The 21,593-nt window shown below is 41.4% G+C and overlaps 1 protein-coding gene and 1 long non-coding RNA gene across 2 annotated transcripts; one reads left to right on the top strand and one right to left on the bottom strand.

Annotated features, from left to right (window-relative positions):
• Positions 1–1,890: 1,890 nt before the first annotated feature.
• On the top strand, positions 1,891–16,910 carry LOC123868578 (alanine aminotransferase 1-like). Its single transcript, XM_045911151.1, has 10 exons — positions 1,891–2,039; positions 2,959–3,048; positions 3,801–3,895; positions 6,951–7,141; positions 13,028–13,230; positions 13,635–13,757; positions 14,560–14,766; positions 15,163–15,306; positions 15,625–15,739; positions 16,686–16,910. The coding sequence occupies exons 1-10, from the start codon at positions 1,920–1,922 to the stop codon at positions 16,832–16,834; spliced, it is 1,437 nt and encodes a 478-aa protein (XP_045767107.1). The 5' UTR covers positions 1,891–1,919; the 3' UTR covers positions 16,835–16,910.
• LOC123868580 lies at positions 2,123–20,675 on the bottom strand. Its single transcript, XR_006796660.1, has 3 exons — positions 20,593–20,675; positions 5,080–5,084; positions 2,123–2,136 (listed from the first exon to the last, which is right to left on the bottom strand). It is a non-coding gene; the product is annotated as an uncharacterized LOC123868580 (long non-coding RNA).
• Between the last annotated feature and the right edge of the window lie 918 nt (positions 20,676–21,593).

Below are 21,593 nucleotides of genomic sequence, written 5' to 3'. Positions count from 1 at the left end.
TTCTTTACGTTTCGCATATTTTTCTAGATCTTTCTTTAGTTCTTCGTTTTTGTTTGTTTTTTGTGTTTTTAGTCTGCGCTAATTTTTTTTCGCGCGTTTTTTGACTATTTCTTTTCACTTTGGTAGTTTCTAAAATCGATATGTGATGGTTATTTTTAATATTGAAATACCTCGAGTTGCAAGGATTTTGAATAGTTATTTCTAAATTGCTTGTAACAATATGGGCTACTAATTCAACTGATTAGTTACACAATTTTGGAATAACATTATTTCCTGAAAAATTGATCACCTCCTTCAATTCAACATCATTACCTTCAATTTAAAAACGGAAGGAAAATTACGGTAATGATAGAGCGTAAATGAGGTTTTGGCAGTTTTAATTTTATAACGTCGTATTTTAAAATGCAATATATATGAACATCAAACTAGATACTTATGTTGTTATTAGTACATGAAAGAAAATAAAATTATTAAGAAAAACTAATTATTTGTCCTAAAATGATGTTGAAGGCAAAGAGTGAAAAGTCGTGCCAAACACCAGTTTTGGCACCAAAAGCGTAAATATTTTTTTTTCTACAAGTGCACGGCCACTTTCCGCAACATGCCTAGATAGACTGATTAGGGCTTAGTACGGGGCAGGGGAGAACGGATGGCAATATGTATACTAGAAGGATATTTTGGAGGTGCCATCTCAGTTGCAGGTAATGACTTTTTTTCTGTGCCAAACATTTGTTATTTTTTTATGACGTAATTAAATGATTCGTACGTGTAAAAATGCATTTTAATTGCTTCTCAGGATGTATATAATAATATGTGAAAAACTCGAGCTCGTTTAAAACCGTCTTCTTTGAAAATCATAGCGATTTTTCCTGAGACTCCTGTTTTACCCGTAGAAGGAGGTGAGTTTTTAATATCAAAAATATTATTTCTGAAGTAACCTTTGTAGTTACAATTTTGAATTTTGGGGCACCCGTAGCTGAATATACAAGAGTTCTTTTGTAATGCAATTCTCATCTGTAACTTCATTCATTATTTTTTTATTTGACCTGATATGTGATTTGCGCCAAATCTGAGAATCACCGTTAAGGGGTCTGTTTTTACATTCGGACACACGAAACCTTAAAAACCTAGGATACCTACCTACCTATTTAGGATACCTAATTAGGATTTTCCCAAATTTCATCAGCCTACCTACTCCGGGCCACCTACTCGTAAGTCTCGAGTACAAACTCTGCAAAATAAATTGATAAGTATCGTTAGATTATATTTGCCACTGTGCACTGGTTCAGAATGCTTTCTTTACTGAGAAGAACCAGCAAGAAACTCGGCGGTTGCTCTATTCAATTTATTATCACATCGAAAATTTAGAATAAATGAATGACAAGACAACAAACAAGAGTGAATAGGCACCTTCTAGGTAAACGCGTCTCATCTTAGACCACATCATCACTTTCCATCAGGTGTGATTGTGGTCAAGCGCTTACCTATAGTTTATAAAAAAAAATATGACTTTTTCTTATCTTTACCCATACTTAGATACTAGCTACCTAAAGTTAAAGCAAGATGGTCATTGGAACGGGAAAATGTACGATTAAATGCTTAGGGATTCACCGATTTTGTGATCGCAGTTAACTTGAACATCACTTAGTATCTACCTAGACATATAAAAGCACTTGACCATTTCATTTGCACGTCAGTTGCACGCTGCAGTTTTTTTTTAAAAATCAAACATGTACTAAGTATTTACTACAAGTTTTCTAAAAATTTTTTTCGTAATTTTAATAAAAGTCATAAAAAATCTTACAACATTTTTACAAAACATTACCACTAACGTTAAAATACGCTTTTTAACCGATACTAAAAAAAAAAAGTTATCGTTTGTTTTTTTTTTTCAATTAATAATTAAAAAAAAATTGAGAATGAAACTGGAGAAGTGCATAACTGAGAAGAACGTGAACCAGAACATGCTGAACATACAGTACGCCGTGCGAGGCCCCATACTGGACAGAGCTGTGCAGATCGAACGGGAAATTGAGAAAGTAGGTATGCTTGTTATAAATCAATGTTTGTACGTCTGACTGTTCGTTACCTACGCGTTCGCGTAGCGATCAAAACTTTGTATAGTTGTTGTTAACACTTGCGTGTAGTTTTCTGATATAGTACAATCAACGTACGTCGTGGGTGCATTGAAACGCATTCTGGACATCAAATCATCAAACGTCATAATCAACCCGTGGCGTCGCCGCCGACTACTAGAGCTAATTAAAAAAAAAATTAGAAGTGTTATTTCTTGTATCTACGACGGTATGGACGGAACCCTTCCTTTGCGAGTCCGACGCCCACTTAGCTAATTTTTTTAATATTTTTAACCGACTTAAAAAATGAGGAAATTCTCAATTCGTTGGAATCTTTATTTTATGTACCACCGTCAAGACGAATCTAGAATGATGTACCTACCTATCATTTATCAAAATCGGTTGAGCCGTTGAGTAATTATTATGAGCGAACATACTCGTAGTAACGGACATACATATCAAACACATAACCCTCGTTTTGAACTTCGCCGCAGTCGGTTAAAAATAACTGTCCTGCAACGATAGATGAAGCTATTTTCTCAGAAAATTTTTCAAATCGATTAGACATCTTGATATTTTAATTAGATATGACGCAGAACGTATTTAAATATTTATTTTCCAATTTCCTGTGCATCATTTTGTAATTATGGTCAGGAAATTAGAAAATTCTAAGTAATTTTACCATAATACTAATTATAAAGTCATTTATGAACGAAAATGATTTTTAGGGTTCCGTACCTCAATAGGATAAAGGAAACCTTCTTCTTCTTTATAAAATCACTTCGTTGTATGTCAATCGTGTCTGTCTAATCATCATCATCATCGACGAACCATCGCCTGGTAGAAGTATAGGAAGGTCTAAATGGTGAAGTCAATTTTTCAGGGTGTAAAGAAACCCTTCGAGCGCGTGGTACGCGCCAACATCGGCGACTGCCACGCCTTGGGACAACCGCCTATCACTTTCATTAGACAGGTTTGTACCCCTATATTTAGTATTTACAAAGTATTTGTACCTATATTAAGCGACAGGTTGAGATGGCAATCGGCGTATGAGGCTGGGGGACGCCCCGCACACCCGCACGTCACCCGCACTTACCCACAGCGGCGGAACTATGCGGGTGTGCGGAACGTCTCACCCCGGTTACCATTTCAACCTGTCGCGCACTATCGTTTGTATTTGTACCTTCTTCCATCATCATCATTTCAAACCAATCATCAGATCCTTACTAAGCATGAGTCTCCTATCCGACTGAGAAAGGCTAAGATTATACTGGCTACGCTGGTCAAGTGCGGATTGGCAGACTTCATACACCTTTGAGATCATCATGGAGACTCTCAGTCATGCAGGATTCCTCTCGACCTTCTCCATAAACCATTCTAGTCTAAGTGTTAAGCATCGCATAGTTTGGCGGAATCGATAAACACTTCATTTATTTAAATCCATCTAGCCATTGGGATGCTTCGAGAGTATACAGAATCCTATATACATACCAGATAAGAAGCCTTGAAAAACATAACCCTGTTTTTACCGTTGGCAGTCGGGTAAAAAGAGAAAGCAACTAAGGAACACAGCATCTTTAACCTTACTGACTTGGCAGTGCGAATGTGATAGAGAACAGCTTTACTTCTGCGAAAAAAGCGTAACACCCAAGGCTCATCTTACAACTTGAAAAATGCTTGAAAAATAGAAAATTAAAAACTTGAATCTGGGTATTCGTTTTGCAGGTGTTAGCTTTAGCAGCATGCCCGGCGCTGATGTCCTCGCCGGACATAACGGACGACGTGAAGGGGCGCGTCAGGCAAATACTGGAAGATTGCACGTAAGAGTTCTAGCTTTTTGATGTCTCCGGGCGTCTTCTTTGGAGATCAGTTGTTGAGTCTGAAGCCAACATATGGTGATCAGATACCTAAAGATCACCCTATCATCCTAATCAATCAGGGGGCACGGCAGTGCCCCCGCCAAGACGAGCCAAACGGCGGCCGGGGCGCTACGTACCTTTTTCTCGAAGTGTTTCGCCGTATTTTCGACCCGTCATAACTTCGGTCTGGATGACGTTAGAAAGCTGAAATTTTCAATATAAGGTGTCCTCAGCAAATTTACCAAATATACCAAGTATCAAATATCTAGCTTTTATAGTTACAGATTTATTGATACCTAAAATACGCCGATTTCGTCCCTCACTGATGATCATCAAAACCTCTACTCAAAACCTCTAAGGTACTTCCCGAAGTCCTAGAAGACTGAAATTTGGTATGTAGACTAGAAATTGCATACAAACTACAGGAAAATTAAGAAATTAGAAATTGCCCCCCCTCTACGCCTCTTATGGGAAAAGCAAATCTGTAAATTCTGTCGCTAGAATGCTGATATTTTCAGGATAAGATGTCCTTGGCAGATTTATTAAACACACTGAGTATCAATTGTCTAGCTTTTATAGTTTCAGATTTATTGACAGTCAAAACTTCTAGTCTGTAATTCTAGGGTACTTCCCGAAGTGCTAGAAGACTGAAATTTGGTATGTAGACTAGAAATTGCATACAAACTACAGGAAAATTAAGAAATTGGAAATTGCCCCCCCTCTACGCCTCTTATGAGAAAAGCAAATCTGTAAATTCTGTCGCTAGAATGCTGATATTTTCAGGATAAGATGTCCTTGGCAGATTTATTAAATGCACTGAGTATCAATTGTCTAGCTTTTATAGTTTCAGATTTATTGACAGTCAAAACTTCTAGTCTGTAATTCTAGGGTACTTCCCGAAGTCCTAGAAGACTGAAATTTGGTATGTCGACTAGAAATTGCATACAAACTACAGGAAAATTAAGAAATTGGAAATTTCCCCCCTCTACGCCTCTTATGGGGGAAGCAAATCTGTAAATTCTGTCGCTAGAATGCTGATATATTTTCAGGATAAGATGTCTTTGGCAGATTTATTAAACGCATTGACTATCAATTGTCTAACTTTTATAGTTTCAGATTTATTGACAGTCAAAACTTCTAGTCACAAATTCTAGGGTACTTTCTGAAGTCCTAGAAGACTGAAATTTGGCATTAAGCAGGAATTTCAAGAATTATGAACAACAGATAAATTAAGAAATCGGGTCCCCCTTCATCCCTTCGTATATGAGATGCATGTCTGTAAAATCTGTTACTCGAATACTAAAGTTTTCAAGATAAGATGTCCGTGGCAGATTTATCAAACGTACCAAGTATCTATGTTTCCTGAAGTCCTAAAAGACTGAAGTTTGGTATATCTGCTTCAAAATTGAGTTGCAAGATTCCACCCGAACAAACATATTTACATACGAGTACATTGCAAGTTGAATAAAAGCTTTTAAAAAAAGAGGTAACGATAGAGAGTGGGCCATGTAAATGATGTACCTACAAGAAATAGATCCAAAAAAAATCTAGGGCACCTGCCAAAAAGAAATGAAATCCCACCAAAAACATTTCATGTAAAAAGGTAGCCAAGACTCACAAGTTCATAATGTTTTCACTGTTAAAAAGTTATGAGATCTCTAGTAGAGCCAAGCCCCTACCTGAGCTTAGATTTGTGCTGGCCATGGGAGCTATCCCAAGTCCAAAGTATATAGCTTTTAAATGTTCTTGACTATATGACATTTATAACAATAAATAACAAATCACTCTACTTACAAGCTCTGATTCTACAAACCCTATAAAAGTACGGCTTGGCCGTTTACAGTTCGTGGATTTTTTATCTGAAATAACATTTAAGCCCGGAATAGCTTCTGCGACCATCACGAAGTACAATACAAATTAGTAATTGTCGAACAAACTATTCCTTATGGCCTTAAAATATGTTATGTCATGTATTAGTTTTACGAACATTAAACGGCCAAGCCGTGCTTTTATAGGGTTTGTAGAATCAGAGCTTGTAAGTAGAGTGATTTGTTATTTATTGTTATAAATGTCATATAGTCAAGAACATTTAAAAGCTATATACTTTGGACTTGGGATAGCTCCCATGGCCAGCACAAATCTAAGCTCAGGTAGGGGCTTGGCTCTACTAGAGATCTCATAACTTTTTAACAGTGAAAACATTATGAACTTGTGAGTCTTGGCTACCTTTTTACATGAAATGTTTTTGGTGGGTCAAGTATTTTACCATATTCAAGTAGGAGTTAATAAGGCTTTGAAAACATTTATTGAATTTACATTACCAGAATAACGAATGTAACCGAAGCTCATTGTCGGCTCGCGGTCGTCGGCCGCAAATGATGAGAGCGCGTTGTACTTAATTGATTAATTGTCATTTGCATCCGACCGCGCCGCCGCTGCCGCCGCTCATGGCACTAATTTATGTGAATTGATTAGCTGTACATTCGTATGCAAACCTTCGCATTAGCATTACACGGCCCGTCCCTTCCTGAAGATGAAATATAATGTGTGCTGCCACCGGTCACCACAGGAATAGAAAATGCCGAGTAGAGACCATCTTGGGATCACACATCGCGTCTTTTGTTTCAAATTGTTTGACAGCACTTATATCTTTAACAGTGGTTCCAAATAAACGGTTTTACTTTCTTTCTGAGTTAGTGCTATGGCGAAAGAAGGTCCGGGTTCTATTTCCATTTTCCAACGGTTAATTTAAGAAAAAAAGTTGTGACTGGTCTGGTTTAGTGGAAGGCTTTAGCCGTGGTAGCAAAGCCGTGCCCGAGACACTGGGCTTAGCACTGCTATTTACCTTCCGAGTGCCCTGGAACACTAGTACTTTTCTGTTTTCACCCCACGAGGCCAGACAATCAGGGTCTTCGCTTTTGTACTTAAATACATAACCTTCAATTTAATTCAATTCAATAATTAATGATGATGATGACATAACCTTCAATTTATGATGAGATTACTTATTTTTCAGGAAGGGTTCAGTCGGCTCCTACTCTCCCTCCAACGGCCTGAACGTGGTGCGACAGCGCGTGGTGCAGTACCTCACAGCTCGCGACGGCGTGGCGGCTTCCCCTGACGACATCTACCTCGGCTCCGGGGCCTCTGACGTCATCAAGGCTGTCCTGAGCTTGTTCGTGCAGGATATCGATGGGAAACCACCTGGTGTGTAGCACTTATGGGGGTAAAATTCTAATTCAACCAGCTTGTTGGAAAAAAGTGTAGTGTATAGATTGCCAGCTTTATTTTAGGAAATCCTGGGCAACGGGGATGGCCTTGTATGGTTCCAGAAGTCTTCGGGCCTTCCAGGTTGCTGAGTATGTAATCTTTGAGTATGTGATCTTAAACGGCTGACGTGGTAGCGAGGTCAGGCACTGCCCCTACTTCGTGCGCACTTCAATGTGTCCAAGACAAAGAATCAATAAAGCAATGAATGGAAATGAATGACAAAATGAGTGGACTTTGAGGAGATCTAGCAAACTATCTAGACCTAGATGCATTGAAACTTAACGGGTTAGAGGAGTACTTGCAAATGCCTTTTACGCGAGTCAGTTTAAAACATTGTTTCCTACTTAGTATTGTGGCGATATATAACGCCGCCCCTTTCGCTGTGGTGGTAGAATACTCTGTGTGAACCCAGCGAAAGGGGACTAGCTCTGTGGTCCAAGCTGAGGACCTATCACCTAGGATTTGACAGATAAACATAATAGATATTATTACAGGAGTTTGTTTTAGAGTTATCAATAAGAGTTACTAAAAGGACTTAATAAAAGCGTATATAAACTCCGGTGTTTTTGTGTGGTGATCCCGTGCCTCGTCCCGTTGGTCCAGCGGACTTACAATGGTGACCCCGTAACGCAAACACGCAATGCGTTGTTGTGCATAATAATGCAATGCAGTATAACGCACAGATAAATGAAGTACATGAGCGCATCTCGGATTGAGAACCAAAATAAACTCTCTGGCAACCTATTTTCGAACTGAAACTGCGAATAGCGTGCGTCGTGCATGCATCCAGCTACGATCCAGCTCGTATATTTCTACAGCCTCCCATTTGCACTGCTCCAAGGACAAGAAGTGTTGAGTGACCTGTGATCAAACGTATGTAGAAACCCAAATATTTTGGTTGTGTAAAAGACTGACAGCTACGGCACATAAATCAGACAATATCATAATTACCTACCCATATAGCCTTTAAGCATTTCTATAATGAACATTGGACATCTCTGTGACTGGTGGTATATCTGTTGTGGTGCATATACATAGTAACATTTTATCTTAACCAAACTTTACTATTGTGTTGCTAGGTACCTACAAATAGTTCATGTTAAGACTAGGTATCTGAAGAGTACCTGTGCAATGGTAATAAAAACATGGTCAGTTCTTGTCTGTAAACAAATAAACATAAGACGTATCTCTTTATAAAATCACTAGGAGTTGCAGGAGGTATTGAATTGTTTGCAAACAATAATAATTATTTTGTAATTAGCGCAATGATTCAGATGAATGGTTGTAAATGGTAATAATGAGTACTTAAAGCTAATTTTTCAACATACATTGTTACTACTATGTTGTATACTAAGTTGTCTTTATATGGATTTGTTTCTGTGTTAATTTGATATTGTAATCAGCACACCACCCAACGGGGAGTTTTTTTTTTAAAGAAAAACAAAAGTTAGAATTAAAAATTTGTTTCCACATTTACACTCATCACACACAAATTATACTACTTACTCACCATGGAAGAGCCAAATGAGTGTGTCTGTAAAGTTTCTGTCAAAGTGCCACCCTTTTGGCTTTCAAAACCAGCCATGTGGTTTGCCCATATAGAGACCCAGTTTAGAGTACGTGGCATTACTGCGGATCAAACCAAATATGACCACGTAGTGTCTAACCTGGATTTAAAGGTAATGTTAGAGGTGGAGGACATAATCACCACTCCCCCACAAGAGAACAAATATGAACATTTAAAAGCAGAATTAATAAGGCGACTTTCGGTGTCTGAGGGACAACGTGTCCGTCAACTATTAACTGAAGAAGAACTGGGTGATAGAAAACCATCCCAGTTTCTACGGCACCTGCGCTCTTTAGCAGGAAATACATTGACTGATGAAGGCATTCTCCGACAGCTGTTCATGCGTCGACTTCCTCTCCACTTGCAAACCATATTAGCAGCCAGTGCTGACCCACTGGATGATATTGCTATGCGTGCAGATAAAATATTGGAGGTCGCTCCCAGCATCACAGCAGCACCTACACAGGTAAGTGTGAATGCTGCTGCTGCATCAGGCGCACCAAATGATCCTTTGGGCCTCCATGCTTTTGCAGCCCAGATGAAAGAGTTAACAGTTAACATTGCCGCCCTTACTAATAATTCACGCTCCGGGCGTAACAGGAGCCGCAGCTTTTCAAACAGACGCTCTCGTTCTCCGTCTAATAGCGACGGACACTGCTGGTACCACCGAAAATTTCAGCACAAGGCCACGAAGTGCACCAGCCCATGCTCCTGGAAGCAGGAAAACGGAAACGACAGGCAGTAATGACGGCTGCTGACTGTCCATCTTCGGGCCGCCGTCTATTTATTACCGACAAAACCAGCAAGGTCCGCTATCTACTGGACACCGGATCGGACATATGTTGCTATCCTCGAAAATTTTTTCGTGGGAAGATTGCTCCCAGCGAATATCAACTAAGCGCAGCCAATGGTAGTGCCATTAAGACCTACGGTACTCATAGTCTGAGTCTCGATTTTGGGCTGCGACGGGATTTTCGCTGGCAATTTGTGGTTGCCGATGTGAGCATCCCCATTATCGGTTCAGATTTTATGGCCCACTACCATCTTCTTCCCGATTGCCGAAATAGGCGCTTGCTTGATGGTGTAACTGGACTTGCAGTTCCCACATCTATAGCATTCGTCGATCAGGATTGTGTTAAAGTAATTGTGAACTCAGGAGCTAGGTCTCCCTTCAATCAGATGCTTACGGAATTTCCCACCATTACTCGACCCCCTGGGATCCATAGGAAAATTAAGCACAGTACGGTGCATTTTATAAAAACTACTGAAGGGCCTCCCGTATCTTGTCGCCCCCGTCGCCTTGGCCCCCAGAAGCTTTTGGCTGCGAAGAAGGAGTTTGGGGACATGGTCAGATGTGGCACAGCAAGACCTTCCAAGAGTCCTTGGTCCTCGCCGCTGCATCTGGCTCCTAAAAAGGACGCCACGTGGCGACCGTGTGGTGACTACCGTGCTCTTAATGCACGGACTGTCCCGGATTGCTATCCTGTGCGTCATATAGGAGACTTCAGCCATAACATCGCAGGTTCTACAATTTTCAGCACGTTGGATTTAGTGAAAGCGTACCAACAAATACCCATCAATACTGAAGATATTTGCAAAACAGCCATTACTACGCCCTTTGGGTTGTTTGAATTCCCCTATATGACGTTCGGGCTACGAAACGCGGGGCAGACATTCCAACGTTTTATGGACGAAGTCGTCGGTGATTTGGATTTTTGTTTTTCTTACATAGATGACATCCTCGTTTTTTCGTGTAACTCAGTAGAACACGCGCGTCACCTTCGCATCATTTTCCAACGACTGGCTGACTATGGTGTGGTCATAAATCCAGCCAAATGTGTCCTGGGCGCCAGTGAGGTTAATTTTCTAGGTCACCGGGTTTCGGCAGATGGAACTTATCCCCCACCTGAACGTATCTCTGCTCTTCAGGAGTATCCGCTTCCACAAACCGTTCAGGGTCTTCGCAGGTTTCTGGGAATGATAAACTATTATCGCCGTTTTCTTCCACGTGCAGCTGAAATGCAGGCGCCGTTGGTTACCATATTGTCGGATTCAAAACTTAAAGGCACCAAACCAGTTCCTTGGACTCCCGATCTCGAACGTGCTTTTCACGCGTGCAAACAACATCTGGCTCAAGCTACGCGTCTTGCACATCCACTAGCAAACGCCCCTTTGGCTCTATTCACGGATGCCTCCAATACACAAGTCGGAGCGGTGTTGCAACAATGCGTACAAGGAGCGTGGCAACCTTTAGCATTTTTCAGTAAGAAACTACCTTCCCGTGAGTCCTCTTGGCCAGCGTATTACAGAGAATTGTTAGCAGTTTACGAGGCTGTGCAGCACTTTCGCCACATCTTGGAAGGTCAGCACTGCGTCATATTTACTGACCATAAACCACTTCTCTATGCGTTCAAACAACGGAGAGAAAAATTGCCTCCAACCCAATTAAATCAACTGTCATTTATATCCCAATTTACCACCGACATCCGGCACGTAAAAGGGGTAGACAATATCGCTGCCGACACCATGTCTCGTATTGAGGCGATTGCCTTACAAGAAGATTTTGCAGAGCTCGCCGAATCTCAATGCAACGATCACGAACTTCATGACTTGCAACATAACGGCACGGCATTAAAATTGGAAAAAATAACAGTACCCGGCACCGACATCACGATCATATGTGACACGTCCACAGGAAAGCCACGTCCATACCTAACTTTGCCTTTCAGGCGGAAGTACTTCGACAGACTCCATAACCTGAGCCATCCAGGTATTCGTGCTACATCTCGACTGTTGGCGGACAAATTTGTATGGCCATCCATTCAAAAGGATACTCGTAATTGGGCCCGATCCTGTCTGGCTTGTCAACGGAATAAGGTCACGAGGCATAACATCTCTCCCTTAGGTGATTTTGGAACGCCTTCAGGACGGTTTAGTCACATCCATGTGGATATCGTTGGCCCTCTGCCCGTTTGTGAGGGTTTCCGCTACCTACTCACGGCGGTGGATAGGTTCACCCGGTGGCCAGAAGCATGGCCCATGCATAGCATTACGGCAGAAGAAACAGCCGATACCCTGATGCAAAACTGGGTTTCCCGTTTTGGGGTACCGATCTATATAACAACAGATCAGGGTCGGCAGTTTGAATCCGATCTGTTTCGTAAGCTTATGTCTATGCTCGGCACAAAAAAACTCCGAACGACGAGTTACCATCCCTGCGCAAATGGCATGGTCGAGCGCTTACACAGGCAGCTAAAGGCTTCTTTGATGTGCCATGGAGAATCATGGATCAAAGCCTTGCCTCTGGTGCTTCTAGGGCTGAGGTCAGCCTTAAAGGAGGATATTAAAACTTCATCAGCTGAGCTTGTCTATGGCGAAGCACTAAGAGTGCCAGGAGATATGATCGCTCCTTCATCAATCCCAAACACCTCAACCGATCCGTCAGAGTTTGTAACTCGACTGAGGGTGATAATGTCAGACCTAAGACCCGTTCCAGCGGCTCGTCATGGTTCTAAGGACACATTTGTCTTCAAAGATTTGACCACGGCTTCTCACGTTTTTCTTCGTGCGGATCACGTAAAGCCTCCTTTACAATCTCCATATTCAGGACCATTTCCAATCATTAAACGGAATGACAAGACCTTAACTATCATAGTCGGGAACAAAGAGGTAGTCGTTAGCATGGACCGGGTCAAGCCAGCTTACTTGGAATCACAAGCTCATCACAATGAAGACATTCACATAAACAATCAGACGCCTAAAACTTCTCACACTCGCACCCGCACTAATAATCCTAATGACACACCTGATTCTCAACCCATGCAGACATGGAAGGATGCTGAGTACACCACTCGGGCGGGTCGGAAGGTGCGTTTCGCTCGCCCGTTTGATGCATAATCTTCCTTTCTCCCAGGGGGGGTGGTGTGGCGATATATAACGCCGCCCCTTTCGCTGTGGTGGTAGAATACTCTGTGTGAACCCAGCGAAAGGGGACTAGCTCTGTGGTCCAAGCTGAGGACCTAGGATTTGACAGATAAACATAATAGATATTATTACAGGAGTTTGTTTTAGAGTTATCAATAAGAGTTACTAAAAGGACTTAATAAAAGCGTATATAAACTCCGGTGTTTTTGTGTGGTGATCCCGTGCCTCGTCCCGTTGGTCCAGCGGACTTACAGTATAAACATTTTAATACCTTTGATAGAATCAGATTTCAGTGCCATAGTAAATGCATTATCTCCTAATATAATCCTCAGCGGTGATGATCCCGATTCCACAGTACCCCTTATTCTCGGGTACTCTGTCCGAGCTGGGCTTGCGGCAAGCCAACTATTACCTGGACGAGGAGCACGACTGGGCGCTGCAGGTCCAGGAGTTGGAGCGCAGCTGGCGAGAGGCTAGCCAGGACTCTCACGTTCGAGCTCTGGTGGTTATCAACCCTGGAAATCCTACTGGACAGGTTACTGTTTGTTTTTAATCAAGTAGGCAGCTTCTGGGCAAGCGCTCCATCTTAAGCAGCATCATCACTTGCTAGCAAGTCTGATTGCAGCCAAGCGCTAGTCTGTAAATTAAAAAAATAGTCTTGTGAATTTAGAAATAATGTTCGTAGGCAGGTATAACTTTAATGTCATGAGTATTAATTAGCATGAGATACTTTGAGGTGTTATGAATCATATGAATAATATTTTCAATCTATCTAGAAAGAGAATCATGGAATTCGTCTGTCAATTCGCACTAGGCTAGCGTGTTGGCCAATTGGCCTTCTCATTCTGAGAGGAGACCCGTGCTCAGTAGTGGGCCGGTGATGGGTTGATCATGATCATAAAGCTTTCTTACTAAGATCGATTGCATTTTACACCCCAGGTCCTCACCCGTGGGAACATGGAAGACATCGTAAATTTCGCCTACGAACACCAGCTGTTCATCATGGCTGACGAGGTGTACCAGGAGAATATCATCAGCAAACCCTTCCATTCGTTTAAAAAGGTTGGTTGGTAATACATTTTTGGTACGAGTTTGATTTGTGTTCGACATCTTGTCAACTCCTTGTTTGTCCTTTATTTAGTTACAACTAGCTGATGCCCGCAGCTTCGCCCGCGTGGATTGGTCAGATCCCCTGCAGCATCAGGATTGAGGAGTTGGACTCCAAATTTTTTATGAAACAATGTCGCGAAGTTCCTCTATCGATTAAAAAAGAAATGACGCAAATCGGTTCAGAAATCTCGGAGATTTCGGTGTACGTAGGTAGAAAAACACAACTCCCTTTTTGAAAGTCGGTTAAAAAAGTAGCCTATTTTACGCCCTGGTCAATCCTCTACTTGCCTGTGAAAGTCCCGTCAAAATCGGTTCAGCCGTTCCAAAGATTAGCCTTTTCAAACAGACAGACAGACAGACAGACAAAAATTTTAAAAACGTGTGATTCAGTTATGGTATCGTTCAACTAACCATATGACCTTAATAAGCGGTAGTTATTTCGAAATTACAGACAGACACTCCAATTTTATTTATTAGTATAGATGTGCTTACATCCGCGAGTTCGTCCGCGTGGACCACACATTATTTTACCCCCTTAGGGGTTAAATTTTCAAAAAATCCTTTATTAGCGAATGTCTTTGTTATAATATTTATCTTCAGATCTTAGATCAGTCAGCAGTGACCTTTTCCTGTTATAATTTAGCTAACTATATGAATCCAATACCAATTTATTTGAAGATTGTTCTCTTGTTTCTTTTAGTCTAGTCTTTTGAACAGGATGTTCTTTGATTTTAATTGGTGCCAATCTGGCCAGGTGATGCACGAGATGGGAGCTCCCTACAGCAGCATGGAGCTAGCCAGCTTCGTGACGTGCTCTAAGGGCTGGGCGGCGGAGTGCGGGCTGCGCGCCGGCTTCGTGGAGGCGGCGCGGCTGCAGCGCGGCGTGCGCGCGGCGTTGACGGCCGCGCGGGCAGTGGCCCAATGCCCTTCCGTGCTGGGCCAGTGTGTGCTTGACTGCGTGGTGAGTCCCACTGCTGGACACCATTTCTCATAAGAAAAGAACATGAACGCTCTTCCGTATACTGCGCGAAACTTGTAGTTCAATCTGAAGACTTCAATACATGTGGTTAATCTTGACAGCTCTAGTCCGAAGAGGAGTTGAGTTAAGACATCTGCGCAAAGAGCATGTGACGTGAATCGCTTAACAATTTCAATTCCCAATACATATAATTATATATCTAAGCTTCTGAATATAGGCAAAATGTCACCCAGTAGAGCATATCATGAAGCTCCAGGAATTTTTGGAAAATCAGTGCATCAAAATCAGACAATATCGAGTAGAAATAGCTGAAAAGCAACGCTAAATTACAAAAAGAAATGTGGAATGCTGAGTTTTGAACAAGTTCTCTGTTCCCAGATGAAACCGCCAGCTCCCGGCGAGGCGTCCTACCCTCAGTTTATCCGGGAGAAGAAGGCCACGCAGCGAACCCTCACCGAGCGCGCCAGCACAGCATATCGGGAGTTCAACAGCATCCCTGGGTACTCTTGCAACACTATTGATGTGAGTTTCAGTTCTCCTTTTCCGTTTCGCCTGTTCTTTAAATACCTGAAGATGGACTCCATTATCTACATTTTCTCCCCCTTTTCGCTCGGTTTTGACTCTTGATCGATTGCTCAGTTATGGCTTTACACATTAGTCATAAAATTTTAGTCTGTGCCACTTTCTACTCGCCACGCTTGAAGTTCCACGGTAAAAACAATTTGTTGTTTGTTCCTCTTCGATTGCGTTGCCTTAGAAAAGTCTCTTGGGTCCAACAAATACGTAAACGATACAGGCGATATTGTCCATGTTTGTTGAAAGTTACTTCTCTTCCCCCAGGGTTCCATGTTTGCGTTTCCACGCGTGGAGTTGCCAGAGCGGGCTCAACTGGCGGCTGCCGAGTTGGGATTGAAACCTGATGAGTTTTACTGCTTGCGATTGCTTGAGGAGACGGGTTAGTTAAGATTAAAACATAACAGACCTTTACAACGGTTTTTTAAATTCAAATTACAAGTTAGTCCTTGACTGCAGTCTCACCTGGTGGTAGGTGATGATGCAGTCTAAGATGGAAGCGGGTTAACCTTGACGGGGTATGGCAGTTTTCATTAAACCCATACTCCTTTGGTTTCTACACGGCATCATACCGGAACCCTCAATTGCTCGGCGGCAAGGCTTTGCCGGTAGGGTGGTAACTAACCACGGCCGAAGCCAGACAAAAAACTGTGAAACTGGAAACGATTATTATACACCCCCGGTAATCCGGCCCCTGTCTAATCCGGAACCCCCTGTAATCCGACATGTCTATTATTATTGAATTTACTAAAGACATACATAGTGAAGTATGATTTGTACTTCAGAGTAAGTATGTATAACATTATAGAATCTATAATTTCTCGGATTACAAGGCACTCATTGGTAAAAAATTCCGGACTGTAGGGGGTCTTCGGTACTCTATGATCCGACAAAGATAGTTCGACAAGTTCCAAGTTTATCGATTACAAACAAACAGATCTTTCCTCTTCATAATCATCACACTAATATTATAAAGGCGAAAGTTTGTATGTGTGTGTGTGTGTGTGTGTGTGTGTGTGTGTGTGTGTGTGTGTGTGTGTGTGTGTGTGTGTGTGTGTGTGTGTGTATGTTTGTTACTCCTTCACGCAAAAACTACTGGACGGATTGGGCTGAAATTTAGAATGGAGATAGATTATACCCTGGATTAGCACATAGGCTACTTTTTATCCCGGAAAATCAAAAAGTTCCCGGGATTTTTAAAAAAACTTACATCCACGCGAACGAAGTTGCGGGCATCAGCTAGTAATATTATAAAGTAAATACCTATTATAGATTGGCATTCCTAATTTATCCTCTAAACATAACGTGTTAATTTGTCCGTTGTCCAGGAGTGTGCGTGGTGCCGGGGTCGGGGTTCGGGCAGCTGCCGGGCAGCTTCCACCTGCGCACCACCATCCTGCACCCCCCAGACGAGTTCCAGCACATGATGGACTCCATACGACGATTCCACACGACCTTCCTCAACAGATACTCTTAACTAGTGTCAAGTCATTTGCTATCTGCATTCTGTGATATTTTATTACCTATCTTGTGTTATATGTTTTAATTGTAATTTTGAGAAGTACCTACTTACCTAAATGTATATAAATGTATATTTTAATTAAGAAAATAATAGTAAAAGTAATGTTTATTTACCTATACTTTGTGTTTTAAAAACTATAACAAGTGTAAATTAAAAATTTATAACACCCCTGACAAGTGAAGGTTGCAGTAACTAGAAAAGAGCTGATAACTTTCAAACGGCTGAACCGATTTTCTTGGATTATAGCTAAGAACACTCTCGATCAAGCCACCTTTCAATAAAAAAAAACTAAATTAAAATCGATTCATTAGTTAAGGAGCTACGATGCCACAGAGAGATACACAGATACACTCGTCAAACTTATAAAACCCCAATATATTATAACAACAATATTATATTATATTTTTGGGTCGGGGGTTAATAAGAACTACTTACATACTTTGCCTACCTAATTAATCCATACTTACTAACAATACTGTAGGTACCTACTAAAGTATGTATACTGTACTGCCGTGAGTGGGGAGATAGGTTGAGGTAAGGATCAACAGATAAATCGATGTTGACCAAAACTGACCCAGCATTCATTACATCCCGGAGACTTCCCGCGTAAGTCAAATAGGTATTTTAAGCGAACTCACGATCACAAGGTAACAAGAAACACAGAAATCCAAATACTAAGAGGGCACAACTAATTTATGCTTTTCACAGCCCCTAAAGCCGTAGACAAGCAAGCATAAAGCAAGTAGATACCTTCCTATACATTTCCATAGGGAATACATCATTTCCATAGGACCATCGATGTATATGGATGGGCCCTTCGGAGATAAAAAACGCTCTCAAAAAGTCAATAGAATTTGCAAAAGTCTCTTGACTTTGTCAATGACGATGACGTAAGATTCAAGCGTATTTTTGCGGACGGAATTGTATGGAAAAGGCTAATCCATATACATCGATGCATAGGACATGTTAAAGTGCCTTAGTCACAGATATATGGACATTGTTATACAAGAAGACACGCTAGATAAGGTGTGCCATATGAAGTTACAGTTATTTTTTTGTGCTGATTGAAAGCGCCCCAACGCACGCACCTACCTGGAATTAAAATTGATACTTTGTGTCAAAAAGTCATAGTGATATGATACCTTATGTCACTATGTTGAAAAAGGAATCATAATCACCAACATTTAGTACCAAGTTACTCACATGACATTTCGGCGCGAAAATAGCGATACCTAATCATGTTGCTTCATAAGTCTAGCGTAGCTGCTTTTATTAGTAGAGGTCAGTGACCTTAGTCCAGAAACTCAGCACAGAGTAGATTGGACGACAGAGGGCGCTAAAATCTCCGTCTGATAGCATCTACATAGCCCTACATGGGGGAATTATTCATAATCCACGGCCGACCCCATGAATATGTAACTAGCCACTCAGAATTCACTCATATTATTGTTCGTACCTGCATGTATGGAATACCTAATGACACACCCTTGTATAAAAGTCAAACATACCGGGCCGACACAGTGAATGGGTACATTTAGCCCAAATCACAAAAAAATATTCTTATTATCCCTGAAACTCTACCCGAAGCGAAGCCGGGTTTGTAAGCTATAGTTTGTAAGTTTGCATGTATAGGAACTAATCTCCGAAACTAACTATTCAACGGATTTAAAAAAATACTTTCACTGAAATTCTTTCGGGTGGCAGAGTCTGCCATTGGAAGGGTTTCTTCTTCAATTAAAAATCAATATCCAATCCAAATATATTTAAAAGTGTGACTGACTGACTAATCTTTCAACCTGATCGTCTAGTAGCTGAAACTATTGAACGCTGAAATTGACATGCCGATGGCTATTATGACTTAGACATGCACTGCAAAAGAATTTTCGAAAATTAAACCCCTAAGGGGATAAAATAGGGGATTGAAAGTGTAGTCCACGCGGACAAAGTCGCAAGCCAAAACTAGTTCAATATAAAGTTGAACGACAGAATTACACAAGAGTGCTATAAACAGTTATCATGGTGAAAAATGTATCGTACCAAGCGCGCCGGACGCGCGGACAGAAATACCATTTTTCAATAGCTTTAGTAGTTTTACAACAGCTTGGAAACTTTAAATTGGAAAACCTTTTGCGGGCGCCTTTTTTTGAAATCTATTTTTCTTTTCTTGTAACGAAGTCTCTCGAGGACGTCGTCGCTAGAAATACGTTTAAAGTTTTAAATGTTCCGATGACTGGAACAATCGTTTTTGTACTCTTTTAAAAACGGAGAAGGAATCGGAATGAACTACTTTAGAAGTCAAAACGACCGAGTTTAACCGTTTTGAGCACAGGGTGTGATAGCCTAGTGGTTAAGAGCCTCTTTATCGGAGGTCGGGGGTTCGATCCCGGGCACGCACCAATTAAAATATCACTTCCTTTGCTATGACGGTAAATGAAAACATCGTGAGGAAACCTGCACACCTGAGAGTTCTCCATAATGTTCTCAAAGGTGTGTGAAGTCCGTCAATCCGCACTTAGCCAGCGTGGTAGATCATGGCCTAACCCCTTCTCATTCTGAGAGGAGATCCGTGCTCTGTAGTGTGCCGTCGCACCGGTGGGTTGATCACGATGATTCAGGCTGTGATTAGAACGCTACCAAGAACTTAGCTTACTTAAGCAAAAACCCAATCCAATACCAATAAATAACCATTTGCCTTATAATTTGTAGTTTTAGTGATTTAGTATTTCAAACCCGCAGTATATTGCAGCGGAGGTTTAATAATAGGGTACGGAACCCTGGAAGTACGCCTTTATTAAAATAGCGAGCAAACGAGCAGGCGGGTCACCTGATGTTAAGTGATTACCACCGCCCATGAACATCAGCACCAGAGGTACCGCCGATGCGTTGCCGGCCGGAATTTTTCGATCCGTCCCTTGAATAACCCCATGTTGTAATCTAGTGGGACACTGCCGATGGGAGTTGATTCCACAGTTTGCATGTTTTTGCATCTCTGATGGCCTTGTGTCTCCGGTGAGTCTTATGGTGTTCTCGTTATATTCCTTAATCCGTATTACTCTTTCCATCGAATTTCGACGGTCGAGCCAATATGTCTGTGTCAGCGATTCACGAACAATGGTCTGTTCGAATCAAATATCCCATATTTCACGCAATGAAAGCGGACCCTTCCCGAACATTGACGGGAAGGACGCATATAATTACATACTCAAGGTCTGAATACGTACTTGCGGCCTAGAGATAAATTCCTAGAGCAACGGACTTCGTAGTCTCTCTGCATCATAATATTCCTCTTCTAAAAGTCAATTTTCAACAATTTAGGTGTTTATATAGCGTTTCGTATCCGAAGGTTACCAACGGGACTCTATTTGCTTCCGCTGTCCATCCGTCCGTCTGTCTGTCTGCCAGCGGGCTGTATCTCGTGAACCGTACCTACTTATTAGGTAGAGAGTTGAATTTTCACAGATTGTGTATTTCTATTGCCGGTATAAAAAATAATTAGATAATAATAACAATTTCAAAATGCCCATGAATATTCAAAAAAATTAAAAAGTTTTATTTCTTGTATGATGGTCGATGGTACGGAACCCACTGTGTGCGAGTCCGACTTGCGATTGACTGTTTTTATTTGGAAAATAATGCGGTCTTAAAGATGTAGACAGTAGAACGCGACGGTTTTATACGTGTTTATCTGCATTTGCTGGTTCTACACCAAATACTCAGGTTTATAACTCATTTCGTCTTCGAGCTAGAGACCTGTGACACGCGGACAGACAGATAGACAGCAGAGTGACATTAATGTGGCTTCGTTCTCTTTGGATACGGAACCCTAAAAATGATAAAGTTACAATGAGTCGTCAACCCTTTCCCCCAGGCGACCCTCTCCCGTCACGGCACTCCGACCTTAATCTGTGACGTCACACGTCACTGCAGCACGAGGGTGAGCCTTATCTGACGTCACTGATAAGCCGTTCAAATGTTACCGGGAAACGGTACCTACTAATGGCAATTCGCCGCTATTTTTTTTAGGGTTCCGTACCTCAAAAAGAAAACTGAACCCTTATAGGATCACTTTGTTGTCTGTTTGTTTGTCCGTGTGTCGTGTCTATCAAGAAAACCTATAGGGTACTTCCCGTTACTGGCTGGTAGGTACTGGCTAGGTTTTATAGCACAAGTAAAGGCAAAAATCCGAATACCATGAAACAGTTAAATCACAAACAAAAAAAGAAAATCTGTCACAATTTTTTAAAGTAAGATAAAGATAACTGTATCATGTAATTTTTTTACCTGTAGATTCTAGAACACATTTATTTTTTGATTTTTCGTGCAAAATGTCGGAAAATAATACCCGAGTACGGGACCCTCGGTGCGCGAGTCTGACTCGCACTTGGCTGGTTTTTATTTCAGCACAAGCTAGTCGTTGACTGCGATCTCACCCTAAGATCTAAACGTGATGATGGAAGCGGACTAAAAGTGTTATTTTATAAGGATTGCCTGATTGGAGCAATTAGTCATAACAATCCCGTCGCGTCGCCGCTAAACCAGTTTCAGTCACAAATGAAAATTAATCAAATTGATTTACATTTTTAATTGGACTCGGAATAAGTTGCGTAATTTGTTCGTTGGCTTAATTAATGCAGAAATTAATATTTAACGGCCGTAGTTCAGCCTACAATATTAGTGGGGAGGCGAAATGCAAGGATTTATTATTTTGATTGGC

Source organism: Maniola jurtina, chromosome 9 (assembly GCF_905333055.1).
Source record: "Maniola jurtina chromosome 9, ilManJurt1.1, whole genome shotgun sequence".
In the NCBI taxonomy this organism is placed as follows: domain Eukaryota; kingdom Metazoa; phylum Arthropoda; class Insecta; order Lepidoptera; family Nymphalidae; genus Maniola; species Maniola jurtina.
This window is presented reverse-complemented; position numbering and strand designations above follow the sequence as displayed.